The following is a 17,628-nucleotide window of genomic DNA, read 5'->3' as shown; positions in this document are numbered from 1 at the left end:
GGAAGACAAAGAGGGGGAGAGAAGGACACCTGCAGACTTGCTTCACTGCCTGTGAAGCGACTCCCGGGCAGGTGGGGAGCCAGGGGCTCAAACTGGAATCCTTATGCTAGTCCTTGCACTTTGCGTCATGTGCGCTTAACCCACTGTGCTACCACCCAATTCCCTTATACCCCTGAAATCTTATGAAAAAAAAACATCCCTGTTAAATCACTATTAACAAAGGTAAAAATAAATCTGTCTTTCTTAAATATTATTTTTCTAAATTTTAATCTTCTCATTCTTCTTCTTAATTTTTTTCTCTGTGTCTGCTGAAGTGATAATCCTTGTATATGACAGTTATTTTGATCCTAAATATAACTCCTTGGCAGTTTGAAAAGATATATAGCCTCGTTTCTCACAGTTACTTTTATATCAGTTGCAGACACAAAAGAGGTTCTGGGGTGTTGCCTTGTTTTGAGATTTCTTGTGGGTAACGGTTGTGGGGGACCAGTCTAAATTCTTTTGAGTGGAAGTAACCTTAAAGAGAAGCCTGAAATCTTAATGAAGTCAGACTCTTACTTTTACAAAGCTTTTTATGATGGCTTGGGGCCCAGCCCACTGGCTGTTAGTAAGGGGTAGGTTGGGGGGGGTGCAAAATATGACTTTAAATGGCTAATTTTTATATATAATAAATGAACTCTAAAAAGATAACTAGTTACTCCCTCCAGCCAGCCTCTAACCACTTCCTGTAATGACAACATACAGATCCATCTCAGTTTTTCAAAGTAAAATATTATTTTCACAGAGGTGGTTCAGTTCTTCTTCCTTCACATATATGTGCAAATATAGACAAAGTAAGGAAACAAACCTTTTCATGTCATATGTAGAAAAATGGTATGTCAGGCCAGCAGGCTTCAGTTTTGTAGAAGGCATTGCTTCCTGCCACCACTGAGTTTCCTGGACCCTTGGGCACTCACAGAAAATGCTTTCCAACTTGTGAAAAACACACTTATAGAGCAGTTTTTTCCCCCTTAGGGGTAGACAGCATAATGGTTATGCAAAGAAACTGACGTATCTGAGGCTCTAAGCCCCAGGTTCAGTCTTGCACACTATTATAAACCAGAGCTGATAAGTGCTCTGGTTTAAAAAAAAAAAAAAAAAAACTCTATCCAAAATAAATAACATACGTAGAGCAGTTTTTCCTCTATTTGTTGATCTTCATCACTTTAGTCAGATCTGCTTTACAGGAGTTTATCTTCTGTATTTCCTTTCTGTAGTGATAGTCAGCCCCTCACCTCCTCCTCTCAGACTGTAGTTGTGTGTGGAAGGGCTTCCCTCTACAACTGTGCCAGGTTCTTTGTGGATGGTTTTACATACTCCTCTCAGCCAGTGACTCCCTAGTACTTATGTGACTTTTTTTTTTTTTTTTTTTTTTTAACTTTTGGCTGCATCGCGAATTCTAGCTTTCTATCCAGGCTGGGAGTGGAAAGTTAGAAATGTGACGTTCTCTAATACCCTCCCTCCTAGTAGAAGGTCTGAGGTTTGTTTGTTTAAGCTGAACAGAGCATGCCAAAGATAGAGTTTGAGTCAGCTTGACACTAGCTTAGGCGCTCCTTTTCACTCCCCTTGTTCCTTCTTTCCCCTCCCCCTCTGGCCAGTTGTTTCCTGGGCTTTGTGTGAGATACACTGTACAGTTTTAGTCCCTATCCACTATAGCCTGCTGAAAAAGTCAGAGGCGAGATGGAGAAGAAGCTGCCAGGAAGTCTCTGACAACAGTGAGCTGTGGGCCTCAGCCTCTGTGCTGATAGTAGCAGACAGCAGTAACCTCAGGAGAAAGGCATTCAGAGGCCTGCACTGAGCTGTGGGCTTGTGGCAAACTCAGGGGAGGAGAAAGAACCGGCTTGGAAATGCCTCTCTTAGATTCATCTTATTTGCCACCCACCATCTTCATTTTGACCCATGTTCTTGGAATTGCTGGTGTTCTGTACTGGAGGAGATGTAACAGAGGCAGAGCAGGTAACTGTAAAAATCTTTAAATCTACTGTGAGCTTTTGGAGGGTGGGTGGAGGAGAGTAGGGAGGTTTTTCCCAGCTGCTTTTTTACATCCTTTCTGCTGGGGTGTTTAGTCTGATTGTATGGATGGATATACTTGGGAAGCTGGACTGCCCTGGGACCTCTTTGGGGCCTGAACTGAAACCATCTAGCTGGAGGGTGCTAGTTAGATGAGGTGATGTCTGGGTTGAAGGAAGTGGCAACTATGACAACTTGGATCCTTCTTTAGAGAATCAAGCTCTTCAGTTCCTTTCTTTATAAATTTCAGAGTCATTTTTGGATCTTTGTTTTTAACCAAAAGCATACAGTAACTCTGTCACCCTCCTCGAGGTAAAGATTTAGGAAAATTTGTCAACTAAGATGTTTCTCTGATTTTCTAGATTTTGTTTCATTTTCAGGTGAGGAAAGGCAAAGAAAGAAGGGTCTAGTAGTGTTCACTGCTAAGGTGCATTCTGAAACACCAGGGTGCCTCTGTTTTCTTTGATGTGTTGAAACTTTTCCTTTTCCCTCAGATTGCTACAGTTCACTCTATTTGTATCTGAGTTGTCCTGGTCAGTGCAAAGAAGTTTTCCCCCAGGAACCTGACATGGACACACTTTCCTCCCATATTATTATTATTATCTTTCTTCCCCTTTTGTTGCCCTTGTTGTTTTTCATTGTTGTAGTTATTGATGTTGTTAGATAGGACAGAGAGAAATGGAGAGAGGAGGGGAAGACAGAGAGGGGGAGAGAAAGACAGACACCTGCAGACCTGCTCCCCTGCAGGTGGGGACCCAGGGGCTTGAACCGAGATCCTTACTCCTTCCATATTATTGTAAATTTCACTAGCTTCCTTTGACTCCTGTGGCACAGTGCAGAGATTATAGCCTGTGATATAGTTGATTCTAAGTCTCCCAAGTTGAAACTTAGTAAAAGTCTAACATTTTTTAGGGAGCACACTCTTGGATCTTAATGCCTTTTGCACTGTCATTGTGATTGTTTTTCATCTTCAAACCAACATATTGAGACACTTGCTACTTTGTATCATACTAGTTAGATGGGAAATTTAATGACTTATTACTAAGCTTTCTATTAAAAGTTCATGAATGCTTGACTGAATTAGAATTGATTCAGTCATTCCGCAGTATCTTTTCCAGTCTCAGAAAAGTTCTAGACTAAATATTTAGATCCCAGTTTATATCATTATCAGAGAAACAGAGTGGTATTTAAAAAGGTACCCCAAAGTGATTAGGCATGAGTTTTTTGCTTCTCTATAATTCATTCATGTGAAGGAGGATTGTCATACACAGTGAGAAAATAAATATCACAGAGGCAGAGTCTGACACTTTATGTATGCATTATGATGGTAGTGACAGCTCTAAACCGCTAAATGAATAATATTTTAAAAGCGTGTCTTCTATGTAAGATTTCCTATGGAGTGAGAGGAGCCATAGTCCCACAACTAAGTGCTTTCTATTTTTGTATTCTAGAAGTGCCAGTTTCATAAATAAACATAAAATGCATTGAAGTAAAAAGAATGCATTGTAAAAGTTTTTATTCTTATGAAACATCTGATTCTAGTAATATGTTCAGTTTATCTGTATCAATAATGCAGTGGTTTTTCACAGTGGATACCAATATTCCCACAAAATACTTGGAAATTCTGCATTTGGGGGTCGGGCGGTGGCACAGTGGGTTGAGCGCATGTGGCGCAAAGTGCAAGGACCAGTGTAAGGATCCCGGTTCGAGCCCCCGGCTCCCCACCAGCAGGGGAGTCGCTTCACAGGCAGTGGAGCAGGTCTACAGGTGTCTGTCTTTCTGTCCCCCTCTCTGTATTCCCCTCCTCTCTCCATTTCTCTCTGTATTGTCCAACAATGAACAACATCAACAGTGGTAGTAATAATAGCCACAGCGAGGCTACAACAATAAGGGCAACAAAAGGGGGGGAAATGGCCTCCAGGAGCAGTGGACTCATGGTGCAGGCACCGAGCCCAGCAATAACCCTGGAGGAGAAAAAAAAAAAGAAATTCTGCATTCGTTTTATTATAACTTTAAGCTTATCTCATTTACTTAAAATATTATATACATTCTAATATGCTACTTGTCAGACATTACTAGAATGTCTGTACCATCTCTGTGTATATGTGTATATTGCATGCATAAACATACATATTATTTTAAAAGGCAAAAGTTTTTCTGATTTGTTCTTGTTTTTTCCCCCAAACTGGAAGTAGTAGTACACTATTGTTAAACATACTGTATAACATAGATAGGTTCATGGTCTGGAGAACTCTCAGAAGGCTAGAAATGGACCTACCCTATGATCCTGCAATTCCTCTCCTGGGGATAGATCCTAAAGAACCCAACACACCCATCCAAAAAGATCTGTGTACACATATGTTCTTGGCAGCACAATTTGTAATAGCCAAAACCTGGAAGCAACCTCAGTGTCCAACAACAGATAAGTGGCTGAGCAAGTTGTGGTATATATACACAGTGAAATACTACTCAGCTATTAAAAACAGTGACTTCACTGTTTTCAGCCGATCTTGGATGGACCTTGAAAAATTCATGTTAAGTGAAATAAGTCAGAAACAGAAGGATGAATATGGGATGATCTCACTCTCAGAAGTTGAAAAACAAGATCAGAAGAGAAATCACAAGTAGAACCTGAACTGGAATTGGTGTATTGTACCAAAGTAAAAGACTCTGGGGTGGTTGCGGGTGGGGAGAGAATACAGGTCCAAAAAGGATGACAGAGGACCTAGGGGGGGTTTGTATTGTTATATGGAAAACTGAGAAATGTTATGCGTGTACAAACTATTGTATTTACTGTCAAATGTAAAACATAAATTCCCCAATAAGGAAATTAAAGAAAAAAAAAAAAGAAAATGTTCAGTCTTGTAAATTGAGGTTTCCTCAAAAATACAAATAAAAATATCTTACATCAGAAGACCTATTAAATATAAGCATTGAAACATGAAAAAAAAACATAGATAGGTTCAATCCTAATAAATTCCTAGGCAAGACTCAATTAAATGAGCTCAGTCCAAAAGAGTGAGTGGAAACACATACCCAAAATGATACCATTGTAATATTGGTGTGGTTTGTACTAAAAAAATAGTTTCTTGTTCCACCTTATTTTTTTTGTGATATTGTTATAAAGAATATTATGATATATATAGTGATGTTATAATGAGTGTATATGTTTTGTATATTGAAGATATTTATTTATTTTTAAAGATTTTAAAAAATATATTTATTCCCTTTTGTTGCCCTTGTTTTATTTTTGTTGTTGTTATTGATGTCATTGTTGGATAGGACAGAGAGAAATGGAGAGAGGGAGGGGAAAGACAGAGAGGGGGAGAGAAAGATAGACACCAGCAGACCTGCTTCACCACTTGTGAAGCAATTCCCCTGCAGGTAGGGAGCCGGGGGTTTGAAATGACATCCGTATGCTGGTCCTTGGGCTTTGCACCACCTGTGCTTAACCCACCTGTGCTTAACCTGCTTTGCATCACCTGTGCTTAAGGCAGTGTGCTACAGCCTCTGACATATGGAAAAGACACTAAGTAACCCAAGCTAAAATTAACTGAGCATCTACTATACTGTGAGTATGCAAGTATTATGCCAAGAATTTTAACTGTCATTTAATTTAGCCCCATCAACAGGTCTCTATGAGAGGTGTTAGTATTTCCACTTTAGAACTGAAAATAGGGGCTGGGTGATGGTGCACTGGGTTAAACGCACATAGTACTAAGTGCAGGGATCTGCACAAGGGTCTAGGTTCAAGCCCCCACTCCCCACCTGCAGAGGGGACACTTCACAAGCGGCAAAGCAGGCCTACAGGTTTCTATCTTTCTTTCTCCCTATCTGCTCCTCCTCTCTCTCTTTCTCTCTGTCCTATCAAATAAAATGGCCACCAAGAACACCTCCTGATATTGAAGATATTTAACTTTGAAACAAATCTGTCTTCCCCATCTCTCTCCATTTCTCTCTGTCCTATGCAAAAACAACAACAGTAATAACAACAACAATAAACGAGGGCAACAAAAGGGAAAAATTAGCCTCCAGGAATACTAAGCCTCAGCAATAACCCTGGAGGCAAAAAAAAAAAAAAAAAGAAAGAAAGAAAAAGGAGGTACTGCAGGTCTAGGCTGCTGAGGCAGCACCTGAAGACAAAGCAGTCAGTCCAAGTACTATTTATTTATTTATTTAAATTTATTCCCTTTTTTGTTGCCCTTATTTTATTTTTGTTGTTGTTATTGATGTCGTTGTTGGATAGGACAGAGAGAAATAGAGAGAGGAGGGGAAGGCAGAGAGAAGGAGAGAAAGACAGACACCTGCAGTCCTACTTCACCACCTGTGAAGTGACTCCCCTGCAGGTGGGGATGTGCCACTGTGCTACTGCCCGACTCCCAGTACTATTTATTTCTATTTGCATAAACCAGTTTAAAAAAAACCCAACAACTCTGCAATAAAACACAACATAGAAGTAAACTGGACTCTACTACTGATAAAAGTAAACAGTCTCTAGTGTCAGTGAGAATTACCTGATGGACTATGTGATTTGACTATTAAATCGGTGAGCTCAGACCTCTGAAACTTATATGTTGTTAAATATTGTTTTTTTTTATGTTCTACACATTGGTGCATTAGTGAAATCTAGTCATATAAGACTCTGGCTTTCTCATAGGGAAGGTGGCTCACAGTAGAATGCATGGCTTGCATGTCTGAGGCCCTGGGTGCATCCTCTACCACTGTATATGCCAGAGCAGTGCTCTGTGCGCCCTTGGGCCCCCCCATCTCAACTAAATGCTTGCATACATGTATAAATCTGAAATGTAAAATAACACAGCCATTATCATCACATTCCCATGTTACCATCTCTTCAGTAGATATAAACAAGATAAAGATACAGGTAGTTTGTACCGAGGTTATTTAATACCTATAGAGATTAGTATGCAATTAGTATTAGTAGCTTAGTTTTCACTACACTTCATCTGTACTTGCATTCACATATATGTTTTCAATGCTACTAAAAACTTATTTCTGCTTTAGAGGCTTTGTTTACTTTCTCTCAGACTGTTGAAATAATGTTTTCTCTAATCACTTCTTTAAAAAAAATTTTTGTATTTATTTTCCCTTGTTTTGTTTTATCGCTGTTGTAGTTATTATTGTTGTAGTTATTGATGTCGTCACTGTTGGATAGGACAGAGAGAAATGGAGAGAGGAAGGGAAGACAGAGAGGGGGAGAGAAAGACAGACACCTGCAGACCTGCTTCACCACCTGTGAAGTGACCCCCCTGCAGGTGGGGAGCCAGGAGCTCGAACTGGGACCCTTATGCTGGTCCTTGCACTTTGCGCCATGTGCGCTTAACCCTCTGCGCTACCGCCCGACTCCTCTCCTAATCTCTCCTTTCTATCCTCTGCTAATCTGTCTTTTTGAATTATAGAGTTGACTGTGTTGCTCTTCTGCTTAAATACATGTGAATGTGACCCTTCTGCTTTTAGAAGAAGTTTGATGTCTTCTGCATTACATGAGTGTTTTTATGATCTGCCCCCTGCTTGTTTCATTAGTTTCATTTCCTGTCTTGACCTTACAAACACCCAGCACTCCAGTGTTATTAAAATACTTGTAGAGCTCTACCTGAAAAGTCTGAAGCCTTTTTCAAACTGGACTACTTGAGAATTGTCCTTCAAAGTAAGTGGTTACTGCCTTTGGAAAGTCTTCCTTGATTGAAATAAGAGTTCCTCTCCTGTGCTGCTGGAGTACTCTGGTAATACCTCTTATTCAAACCTGTATTATCATCTTGCTTAAGATCTTTCTCTTCCTACTAATTAGATTTTGTTAGACTGTAAGATCTTTAGAACAGTGCTTCTTACTCATCTTAGTAACTCAGGTGTCTGGGACAAAACAGGTGTCAGTAGATGTCACCTGAACAAATGAATGAAACAATTTAGGTGACATTACAGATAAGCTGTAGAGGGACCATGTCCTATTTATTAGGGTATATATAAGCTTTCATTTAGTTTAATATATGTCCTGAGGTGGGTGTTTAATATAAGTTGATTGAATGATAGTTTTCTTGTGTTTTAGTGCAGTAATAGCTTACACTGTGATAATGTAAGCAGAAAAAGAACTTTCCAGTTATTTGAGACAAACATTTTAGTTTCCTTGGTTTTTGTGAAAGGATAAATGCTTTCTTCTTCTTTTTTTTAATCTGTAAAACAAACGGGTTGGACAATCCAACATTTTAGTAGGAAGATCAGTTAAAATTCCTGGATCTGGACCACATGCGGTACAGTCTAGGGATGCATAGATTTTTAAAAAGTCCCATCATACTCTTGAGTCATATTAAGTTTGAAGTCAATTATAAAATGGTCAAATCTTATACATGAACTGTTGTTTTCTCTCTTTGTGGAGAGACTGCTGTGCCTTTTTTTTTTTTTTTTTTTTTAAAGATAGAAACAGAGAGTGGAGAGTCCGGTGGTAGTACAGTGGTTAAGAGCACGTGGTGCAAAGCACAAGGACCAGCATAAGGATCCCAGTTTGAGCCCCTGGCTCCCCATCTGCAGGGGAGTCGCTTCACAGGCAGTGAAGCAGGTCTGCAGGTGTTTGTCTTTCTCTTCCCCCTTCTTTGTCTCCCCCATCTCTCCCCATTTCTCTCTGTCCTATCGAACAATGACAACATCAATAACAACAGCAACAATAAAAACAAGGACAACAAAAGGGAAAAGAAAAAAAAGAAACAGAGAGTGGGGGGAGAGAGAAGGGATCACAGCATCAAAGCTTCCTTCAGTGCAGTGGGAGACGTGTGCTTTGTTTTGTTTTTGTTTTTAACTTGGCAAGACTTATATTCTGTTTAGATTTTGTCCTGTGTAATTTAATGCAACTTTTTGAGCTTGCTTTAAGTGTTCATCATTTTATTTATGGCATTATCTGTGCATCTTATATTTGGACTGTCTACAGATTTGGTAAGCATAGCATATAATAGACTTAACAAATGTTCAAGTCATCTAACATGTTTGCTCAACTAAGATATTAGGTGTTTTGTTGTGGTTTTATTGTTGTTTGTTTATTTGAGCTGGGCTTTGTACATGCAAGATTTCACTACTCTGGGCTGCTTTTTCACTGAGACAGAGACACAGAGAGGGAGAGAGAGACATGAGTCTCTTCAGTGTCATAACACCTTCCATTTGGTGCCAGGGCTCAAGCCTGGGCTGTGTGCATGGCAAGACATACACCCCAAGAGTGAGCTTTCTCTCTAGCCCAGCACATTAGGTGTTATAATTATGGTGGAATTTTCATATTTTTTTCCTGTTAACTATTTTTTTTTCTAGATTTTTGTAATGCGATTTCTTCCATTTGTCCTCCCCCCCTCCTTCTCCAGTCTCTCTCTTTCTTTCTCTCTGAAGTGTGGTAGAAAGCTTACTGAACTTGGAGTCAGAAGATCTGGGCTTAGGGCAAGGGAACTAAGTAAGTATTATGTAACCGAGGTCAGACTGTCAGTATTTGCATCCTAGTTCTTGCCTCTACCTGTGGAGTAACATTAATCTTTATGGGTCTCTTTCCTCATCTGAAAATGAGGTTAATAATACTGCACAGTTGTTTTGAGATCATTCTAAGAACATGTTGTATACTTGGTAAGGACCAGACAATTACTTGTTATTGTAATTTTTTTTTTCCCGAAAAGACGTAATTGGAAACATTTGTAGACTGCTGGGACAAAATATAATTGCTTGTCTGTACAGTTTGGAATTAAGAAATGTGATAGAAGTCAGTGTGGGAATATGTAAAAAGTTAGTAATCTATTATGAATCAGTCTTACCCGTTAGAAAAACTGCTGCATCTGCTTTTATATCCTTAACAGCGGGCGATTGTGTCATTTTAGGGAATAAATACATAGCTTCAATTTTCGGTACAATTGCAAGGTAGCCAGTAGCTGTCAGCTCTCATATAACTTCTAGCCACTTGAGGAAAGATTGGCTTCAACAAAAGACCTGTAGGTAGCAATAAGTTACTCCATAAATTGCCATTTTCTAACACCTCTGAATATCTAATGAATTCTGAAATGACTAAAATTTGTACCAAAAAAGAAAGGGAATGACTTTGATAATCACAATGTAGATTGATCATGTGGCTCTCTGCTACTATCTGGCTGACTAGAGCTGACTGAATCAAAGAGGAGGCAGTGTCACCACCAGCTTGCTTCTCTCCTCCCTACACTTTATTTTTATTTTTATTTTTTACTTATGATTGTAACTAGTAGGTTATAAGACTGTAAGATTTAGATTACAGGGTTTAGTTCCTCCCCGCAACCACCACCAAAGTTCTGTGTCCTCACCCTCCCATCTCCCACCTCCCAAAGACAATCATCATAGTTCTCACAGTCTTAGCAACAGCTTTCTTGCTTCTAGGGATTTTTTTTTTTTTTTTTTGCTAGTTTATGTGTATCAGTTTTCCAGACTCTACATATAAGTGAAACCATCCAGTAGTTTTTCAATTCTTTACTTATTTCACTAAGCATAATCACCTCCAGTTCTATCAATTTTGTCCTAAAGGACATGATAAGTAGTGGTTATGCAAACAGACTCTCATGCCTAAGGCTTCAAAGTCCCAGGTTCAACCCCCTGTACCACCATAGAAAAAAAAAAACAAAAAAGACATGATAATATATTATTATCACTACTACTATTAACAGAGTAGTATTTCATGGAGTATATATCCCATAATCTCTTGCTTGCTTGCTTGCTTGCTTGCTTTCTTAGAGCACTGTTCAGCTCTGGTTTATGATGGTACAGGGGATTGAACCTGGGATTTAGAAGCCTCAGGCATGAGAGTCTCTTTGCATAATCATTATGCTATCTCCCCCACCCTCCCATAATTTATTTATCTGTTGATGGGCCTTTAGGCTGCTTCCAGTCTTGGGCAATTGTGAATAATGCAGCTATGAATATAAGGGTGCATATGTCCCTTTGAGTTAGTATTTGTGTGTCCTTTGGATAAATGTCTAAGCATGGTATTGACCAGCTTGCTTCTTGAGGTTGAAAACCTCCTAGGAACCAGAGGGGATGGTCTGTCTTTGTCAACCGGCCTGACCTTGCCCCCAAGACTCTGCTCTCCTCAGTCAACAGTGCCTTCATGGGAGATAAATAAACAGCTCCCCCCAAGCACAATTAATACTGTTGAGGGTGGTCTGGGAGGTGGCGCAGGATAAAGCACTGAACTCTCAAGCATGAGGTCCTGAGTTTGATCCCCGGCAGCACATATACCAGTGATGTCTGGTTCTTTTTCTCCTTCTATCTTTCTCATTGATAAATAAAATAATATAGAAATACTGTTTAGGTCTCTCTCAGAATATAGCAGTATTTAACAGGAGATGAAGCTTTGGAGCTAGACAGGTGGATATATAATCTTGGTTAAGGTATTTACTTTTTAAGTTTGTATGTTTGTTTGTTTATTCCCTCCAGGGTTATTGCTGGGGCTCAGTGGTAGCACTACGAGTCCACTGCTCCTGGTGGCCATTTTATTTGATAGGACAGAGAGAGGAGTGGGAGATAGGGAGAAAGAAAGATAGAAACCTGTAGGCCTGCTTTGCCACTTGTGAAGTGTCCCCTCTGCAGGTGGGGAGTGGGGGCTTGAACCCAAACCCTTGTGCAGATCCCTGCACTTAGTACTATGTGCATTTAACCCAGTGCACCATCACCCGGCCCCTATTTTCAGTTCTAAAGTGGAAATACTAACACCTCTCATAGAGACCTGTTGATGGGGCTAAATTAAATGACAGTTAAAATTCTTGGCATAATACTTGCATACTCACAGTATAGTAGATGCTCAGTTAATTTTAGCTTGGCTTACTTTGTGTCTTTTCCATATGTCAGAGGCTGGGCTATGTGTTCAAGGCATTTAAGACTGATAAAGGAAAAACTTGCTAAATATGAATCATATTTTTTTCCCTACTATATATTTCTTCTCCTAGGGCAAAATAAAATCTAACAAGGCCTATCCTCTTCAGCCTGACTAACAAGAGTCTAGTAAGATGGAACCAACTGAGTAAAGTTGACTGGGAGCTTAGTCTTGGAGGGACAAGGTCAGCTATGCTTCTGTTATTAGTAAGTAGTAACAGGATTATTAGAGTGGTAGGTGGGAGGGATGCACTATAGAAGTGCAAGAAACTCTTGGGCTCCACTAAGTAAGGCAGGTCAAAGGGCTTGTTTAAATGGAGTGACCTGCTAGGCCAGCTCTTGTTTACTTTTCTTCACTAGTAGTCTTTGGGGCTGATCTCTGGAAACTTGCTTTGCTAGGTGCTGCCCCTCCCTCCCTCCTTGCCTTCAGGAATAGGAGTGGAAGCAGCATTAGCCTAAAGAAGTCTTTCTATTTAGGGAGCTGGAGCCAAGGCCCCAGTGATTAGGCTCTTATCTGCAGTGAGGTGGTGTGGGGCCAGGATTGGAGTGTCTGTCCTGACCTCGGCAGAGGCCCAGCTTTTCTGGAGACTGGTTGGGTCAGAATTGTGAAGAGGCAATAGATGGGCTGGGCCATCTGAATGAAAAAGCCCTTTATTGTGTATCTTCAACATTCCAGTGTCTGGTACAATTAACCAAGACTCAGAAAACAAGCTGGACAAACAAGCCAGCAATCTCCCACTGATGGATAATAGGATTTCTGACACAGCTGAGTCAAGCATCCTGACTGAAAAGAAAAGAGGGAGGTATCTTGGAAGAGAAAGGGGACTTTGGGAATGATACTTTCAGCTGGAAGAGAGGGAAGAATGGAGCAATAAGGTAGCTGTATTTTTGAAGCTGATGAAATCTGCCTGAGAGGTTGGGGGTAGTGCCATTCTGTAAAGTGGAATCTTTGGGGAGAGACTGACTCTTCCCTTTGGGAAGCTGTCAGTTTGGGGTATGGAGGGGGGGGGGCGGGGATGAAGCTCCCTTTGGAATCTAGGACTCTTTTGGCAGTGGACAGTGTATGGGCTTGTTCCATTGTCATTTGTCCTGCTGTGGGACTTTCTCAGTTGGTTAACACTTGCTGTGTACTTCTGCCCAAGAAGAGGCAAGCCCAAGGAGCTTGTTGGGCAATGGATGCACTGTACCTAACTTGGCAGTAAGCCACTTTACCTTACCAGCTCTCCTGCAACTGTCTTAAGACTCACCAGGTCACAACCTTATGTGCTGCAAAATGGAGGGTAACTCAGAAGGCCAGCTACAATCTACTCCGGCGTGCTCACTTAGTAATTCAACTGGACTTCTGCACATGAACCTCCCACTTCATGTGCTGCATTAGTCTGAAGACACTGCACTGGCACCTTTTGAATAGGATGCTATTTGCCTGAAGACCTGCACCCAGCTTTTGGAAGTGCCCTAGGGAGGAGCTTCCTCTCTGACCTCAAGGGGAGGAGGAGGTCAGTAGGAAATGGTGGGTGGAGCCACTTCTCTTACTTCTGCTGTCGCTCTCTCTGATTGTCTCTGTTCACCTCCAAGCCTTTTTTAAGGAGCTACGGAGGGTTGCTCAGACCTCTGGTGGAGGTTCTTTGGGGCACCTTCCCTTTGAGCAGGGCCAACAGACACAAGGGGTGCCATGTGGCCCAGTTACCAAGATGAGCAGGAGTTCAACGCCCACCTGGTTTGCCGCATGTGCTGTATGGGTTAGTATATGAAGTTGTTCTCCCCCCCCCTGTCTGAGCCTGAGGAGACAAATAACCCTTGCTCTCATTGACTCACAGGAGTGCATGGGCTTTGAAGCTTTGCAGGCGTGACAGCCTTTGGGCTTGTTAAAATGAGCAGTAGAATAGACTGAGGTGCGCCCTACTTCCTGGGGAACTTCTTACGCTTGCAATGACTGGCAGTTAGTGAAGAGCATGGATCTTGGGTGTGGGACTTTTTTTTATAGACACTGAATTCATACTCATGCTTCTGCCTGTATCAGGAAACTACTTTTAAGTGATGTTGAATAGTTTTGAAAGTTCAGGGGTATTTTTAGCAGAGGTTTGTTGGTTAGGGTGTCTACCTCCGAGCAACCGGTGGAGCTCGGAGGGCAGGAGGGAGGAGTCATGGCCTAGGTTTCCTCTTTGGGGCTGATTACTAATTCTCTTACACATACGTTCTTATGCCAGCTATGAAGAGGGGGAAAGACTTGGAGATGGTATGGGGATGGAGCCTCTTTAAAGAAGAGGTGAAGGTTAGGAGAAAAGTTACCCTGGCTGTGACTTAGGTCTCTCTTGCTGAGAGGTTAATTTAAGTGGTGTTCTGTGACCTTGAGCAAATGACCTAGCCTTTTTGGCCACAAGTTTCCTTGCTGTTTGGACTCTATGATTCTGAGATGAGACATTAATTTGTCATTTCTTGGTAAAATGGATAGAAAAAGGAAATGCAAAATGCTTTCACAAAGCCCAACTTCTTTAAAGAACTGTTCTTGATTCTAAAATTGCCCCCACCTCTGTATTCTTGGCATTAAAATATCTTTTATTTTTATGAAAGAATGATTGTTAAATGATAGGTCGTTCTTTCTTTTCTTTTTTTTAAAGATATATTTGAATTTCTGATTTATTTTGGAACACTAACTGGTGTGTGAAATCTGTTTAGAAATGACTGAATTGACAATCTACTAATAGTATCTTTTGATTTTATACTCTGAGTCTTTGAAGCAGAACAAAGTAGACATTCAAAGAGGCACATTTCCACTAAGGGTGAAACGTCAGGCTGTTTGCTTGAGAGGGCATCTCAGAAGAAATCTTTGGAGGGTGGTAGTGGTCAGTGTCTCCTGACTGCTCGGCTGATTCTGCCAAATATGTAATGCTTTTTGAATAACAAAACTGATATTATATCAGTGCTGGGGTACTAAGGGCCAATTTCAGTTACTGCCATGCAGTTCAGCTTTTTACCATTGAGATTTCCTCCCAGAGATTTACAAGAAAGAATCTTTTCTTATCTGAACATACTTGGCGATTAAAGAACCCTTTCCTCTTCTCCATAAGCAATAGAAAAACGTGAAGAAGCCTAGAAACTTTATTGAAAATGTCAGGATGAAAGCATTATGTCTCTAGCTCATCCTTCCTTGTTTAATCTTCTACAGGCAGTATAGCTTAAAAGCTAGAGAGTGGACTTTGGCATCAACTATCTACATGGGCTCATACTCTACCACTTGCCAGCTATATGTGCTGGGAAAAGGTTTAACCTTTCTGTGCTTAATTACCACATTTGTTAAAAGGAAGTTCAAGTAGATCCTAACTTGCAGAGTCATTATGAGGGGTGTATAATATTAAAGCACTTAGCCCAGATGATTTTGAAATGCCCACTATGTTTTAACTGCTGGATTTTAAAGGGACTTTGAAGCATGATTCTCTTGGCTGGGTTTGGTGTATTGCACAAAAATAAAGGACTCTGGGGGCAGGTGGGCTTTCAGGTCCTAGTGCATAATGGTGGAGAAGGACCTAAGCTAGGGGTGAGAGTGTTTTGCTGAAAATTGAGAAATTTTGCACTTGTATCAACAACTGTATTTGTGAGCCATTAATTCCACCAATAAGAAGGGAAAAGAAAAAAGAAAGAAAAGGTTAAAGTATGGTCCTCAACTCCAAAAAGCTAAAAAGATGAGATTTTCATAAGGATTTATCTAGGGCAGGGGAGACAGCATAATGGTTATGCAAACAGACTCTCATGCCTGAGGCTCCCAAGTCCCAGGTTCAATCCCCCACACCACCATAAGCCAGAGCTGAGCAGTGCTCTGGTGTTTCTCTCTGTGTGTGTTTCTGTCTATCTTCATTTCTCTCAAAAAATAAAAAAAAAAAGGATTTATCTAGTAATAGGTTTTATATGCTCAGTGCCACGGAACAGAAAAACCTGGCATTTAAAGTGTTGGGAGGTGACTGGTCTTGCCATAAGGATGTATGAAGGGGAAGTAAACATCAGGCGGACCTTGTAAGAAGGCTCTAAAGTTGGTCAAGAAGAAGGTGCCTACTCCAGTAGGGGGAAGGATTGCACAGAATGTACAAGGTATGAATAGAAACAGTGAAGTCAGAATGATTGTAGTCGAGTCATTCAGGAAAGTATAAAGAAAATTGGGAGAGTAGAGAAGCTAAATTCCTTCTAGTCAGAGATCATATCTTTATCTCTTCCAAGCACACAGTGCACAGTGAAGGAAAGTGGAATTGGAATTTCATGGGATCCTATTGGAATTTGAAAACTAAAGAATTGAACTTGATTTTTCTGGCCTTTTGGTAGACACTAAAGGATTTTTGAATTTAAGGATGATATGGACAAAGTGACAGTTCAGAAAGATTTGTTCAAACAGAATGCTCTGTCACATTATCTATCAGCTGTTAGCTTCAAATCTGTGTCCTCAATTCTTAATTCTGACAGCTCTTCTGAACTTTAGTCCTAAGGTTCCAGTTTTTTTGCAAGAGGGTCCTGCCAGCACATCATTATCATTATTTTCACTTTGACAAGCCTGCCACTACCCAGCCTATAACTCCCATTTTCCTCATCCGGAAGTACCTCTCTTCCCAGTGGCTTTGACTAGAAACATTTGAATAATCTTGAACTAACACCTCATGTGCTTAGATTGCTTTCTTGGTCTGTCATAGGAGACCTCAACTGGCTCTTCTGCCTCTTAATTCTTAGTGTCTTTCAGCTAGTGAGGTCCCTCTTACTGGTAAATGGACTGCCATCTTCACTGTACCCTAATATGGCAATAAGAGGTCTGTGGGGTCCCTTTTACAAGGCAATAATACCATCCATGTGAGTTCTGCTGTCATTACTCAAACTCTCAAAGGTTTCTCCCTCTAATTAACTATCATATTGGGGAATAGAATTTCAGAATTTGAATTTAGGAAAGAGATCCAAACATCTAGTTCATAAGAGATGAATTATGGCAGGTAAATTGTTAAAAGCAAGAAGAGGTATAGTTCAGTTTTAGACAAGATGAGTTTGAGGCAAATATGGAAGACTTAGAAGGCATTTGAACATAAGAGGTGAGTGTTTGGAATAACAGTCTGAACTAAAGTTTTGGGTTTGGAAATCATCAATATACAAAAGTAGTTGAAATCATGTGAGTAGATTAAATTATTCTTGAAAAAATGTAAACAGCAATTGTTAATTTTTTTTTTTTAAAGATATGGACTCTTTTTCTTTCCATGATGCATGTAACACCAGGCATTTTAGGTGATTTATAATACACCTTCTCCAAACCAATCTATGGACCCTTGGTAAAAAAGGTAAAGAAATGATCAGCAACATCTGCTGGATTGTGTATATGTGTGTGTGTGTGTGTGTGAGAGAGAGAGAGAGAGAGAGAGAGAGAGAGAGAAGGAGAGATAAGAATGGAGAGAGAGAGGGAGGGAGGAGTGGAGAGTGAGGTGGGGGAGAACAGTTATTTGTGGGAGTGGAAGTAGGAAGATGAAGTAGGGACAGTGAGCATTATTATTATGCTTGTTCAGGAAATGGGAAGGAAAAGTTAAAAATTCATAAGCTAGAGGGTAATTGTTGGATTAGGATTCCCAAGGAGAAGGAAAGGTAATGGTTCAGTCTTTGATGGTGTCTAGTTTGTAACAAGTATCAAAAAAAAAATCACCTTTTTCTTTGAATGGATATTCTCCCCTCAAGTAACTGCACTTTTGAAAA

At 40.4% G+C, this 17,628-nt stretch overlaps 1 protein-coding gene across 2 annotated transcripts in view; it reads left to right on the top strand.

Annotated features, from left to right (window-relative positions):
• Positions 1–17,628, top strand: part of MACF1 (microtubule actin crosslinking factor 1) — a 434,870-nt gene that overhangs the window by 123,194 nt on the left and 294,048 nt on the right. Inside the window, exon 1 of one of the 2 annotated variants that reach the window (XM_060206157.1) lies at positions 1,650–1,995. The exons of the other annotated variant lie outside the window; for it this stretch is intronic. Within the exon in view, the coding sequence (XP_060062140.1) occupies positions 1,887–1,995 (109 nt within the window). The 5' untranslated portion in view covers positions 1,650–1,886. Of the gene's footprint in view, positions 1–1,649; positions 1,996–17,628 lie in introns of those variants that run through there. 2 annotated transcript variants of the gene reach the window in all.

The sequence above is a fragment of the Erinaceus europaeus genome, chromosome 13 (genome assembly GCF_950295315.1).
Source record: "Erinaceus europaeus chromosome 13, mEriEur2.1, whole genome shotgun sequence".
NCBI classification, from domain to species: domain Eukaryota; kingdom Metazoa; phylum Chordata; class Mammalia; order Eulipotyphla; family Erinaceidae; genus Erinaceus; species Erinaceus europaeus.
Note: the sequence above shows the minus strand (reverse complement) of the source record. Positions and strands in the feature narration are given on the sequence as shown.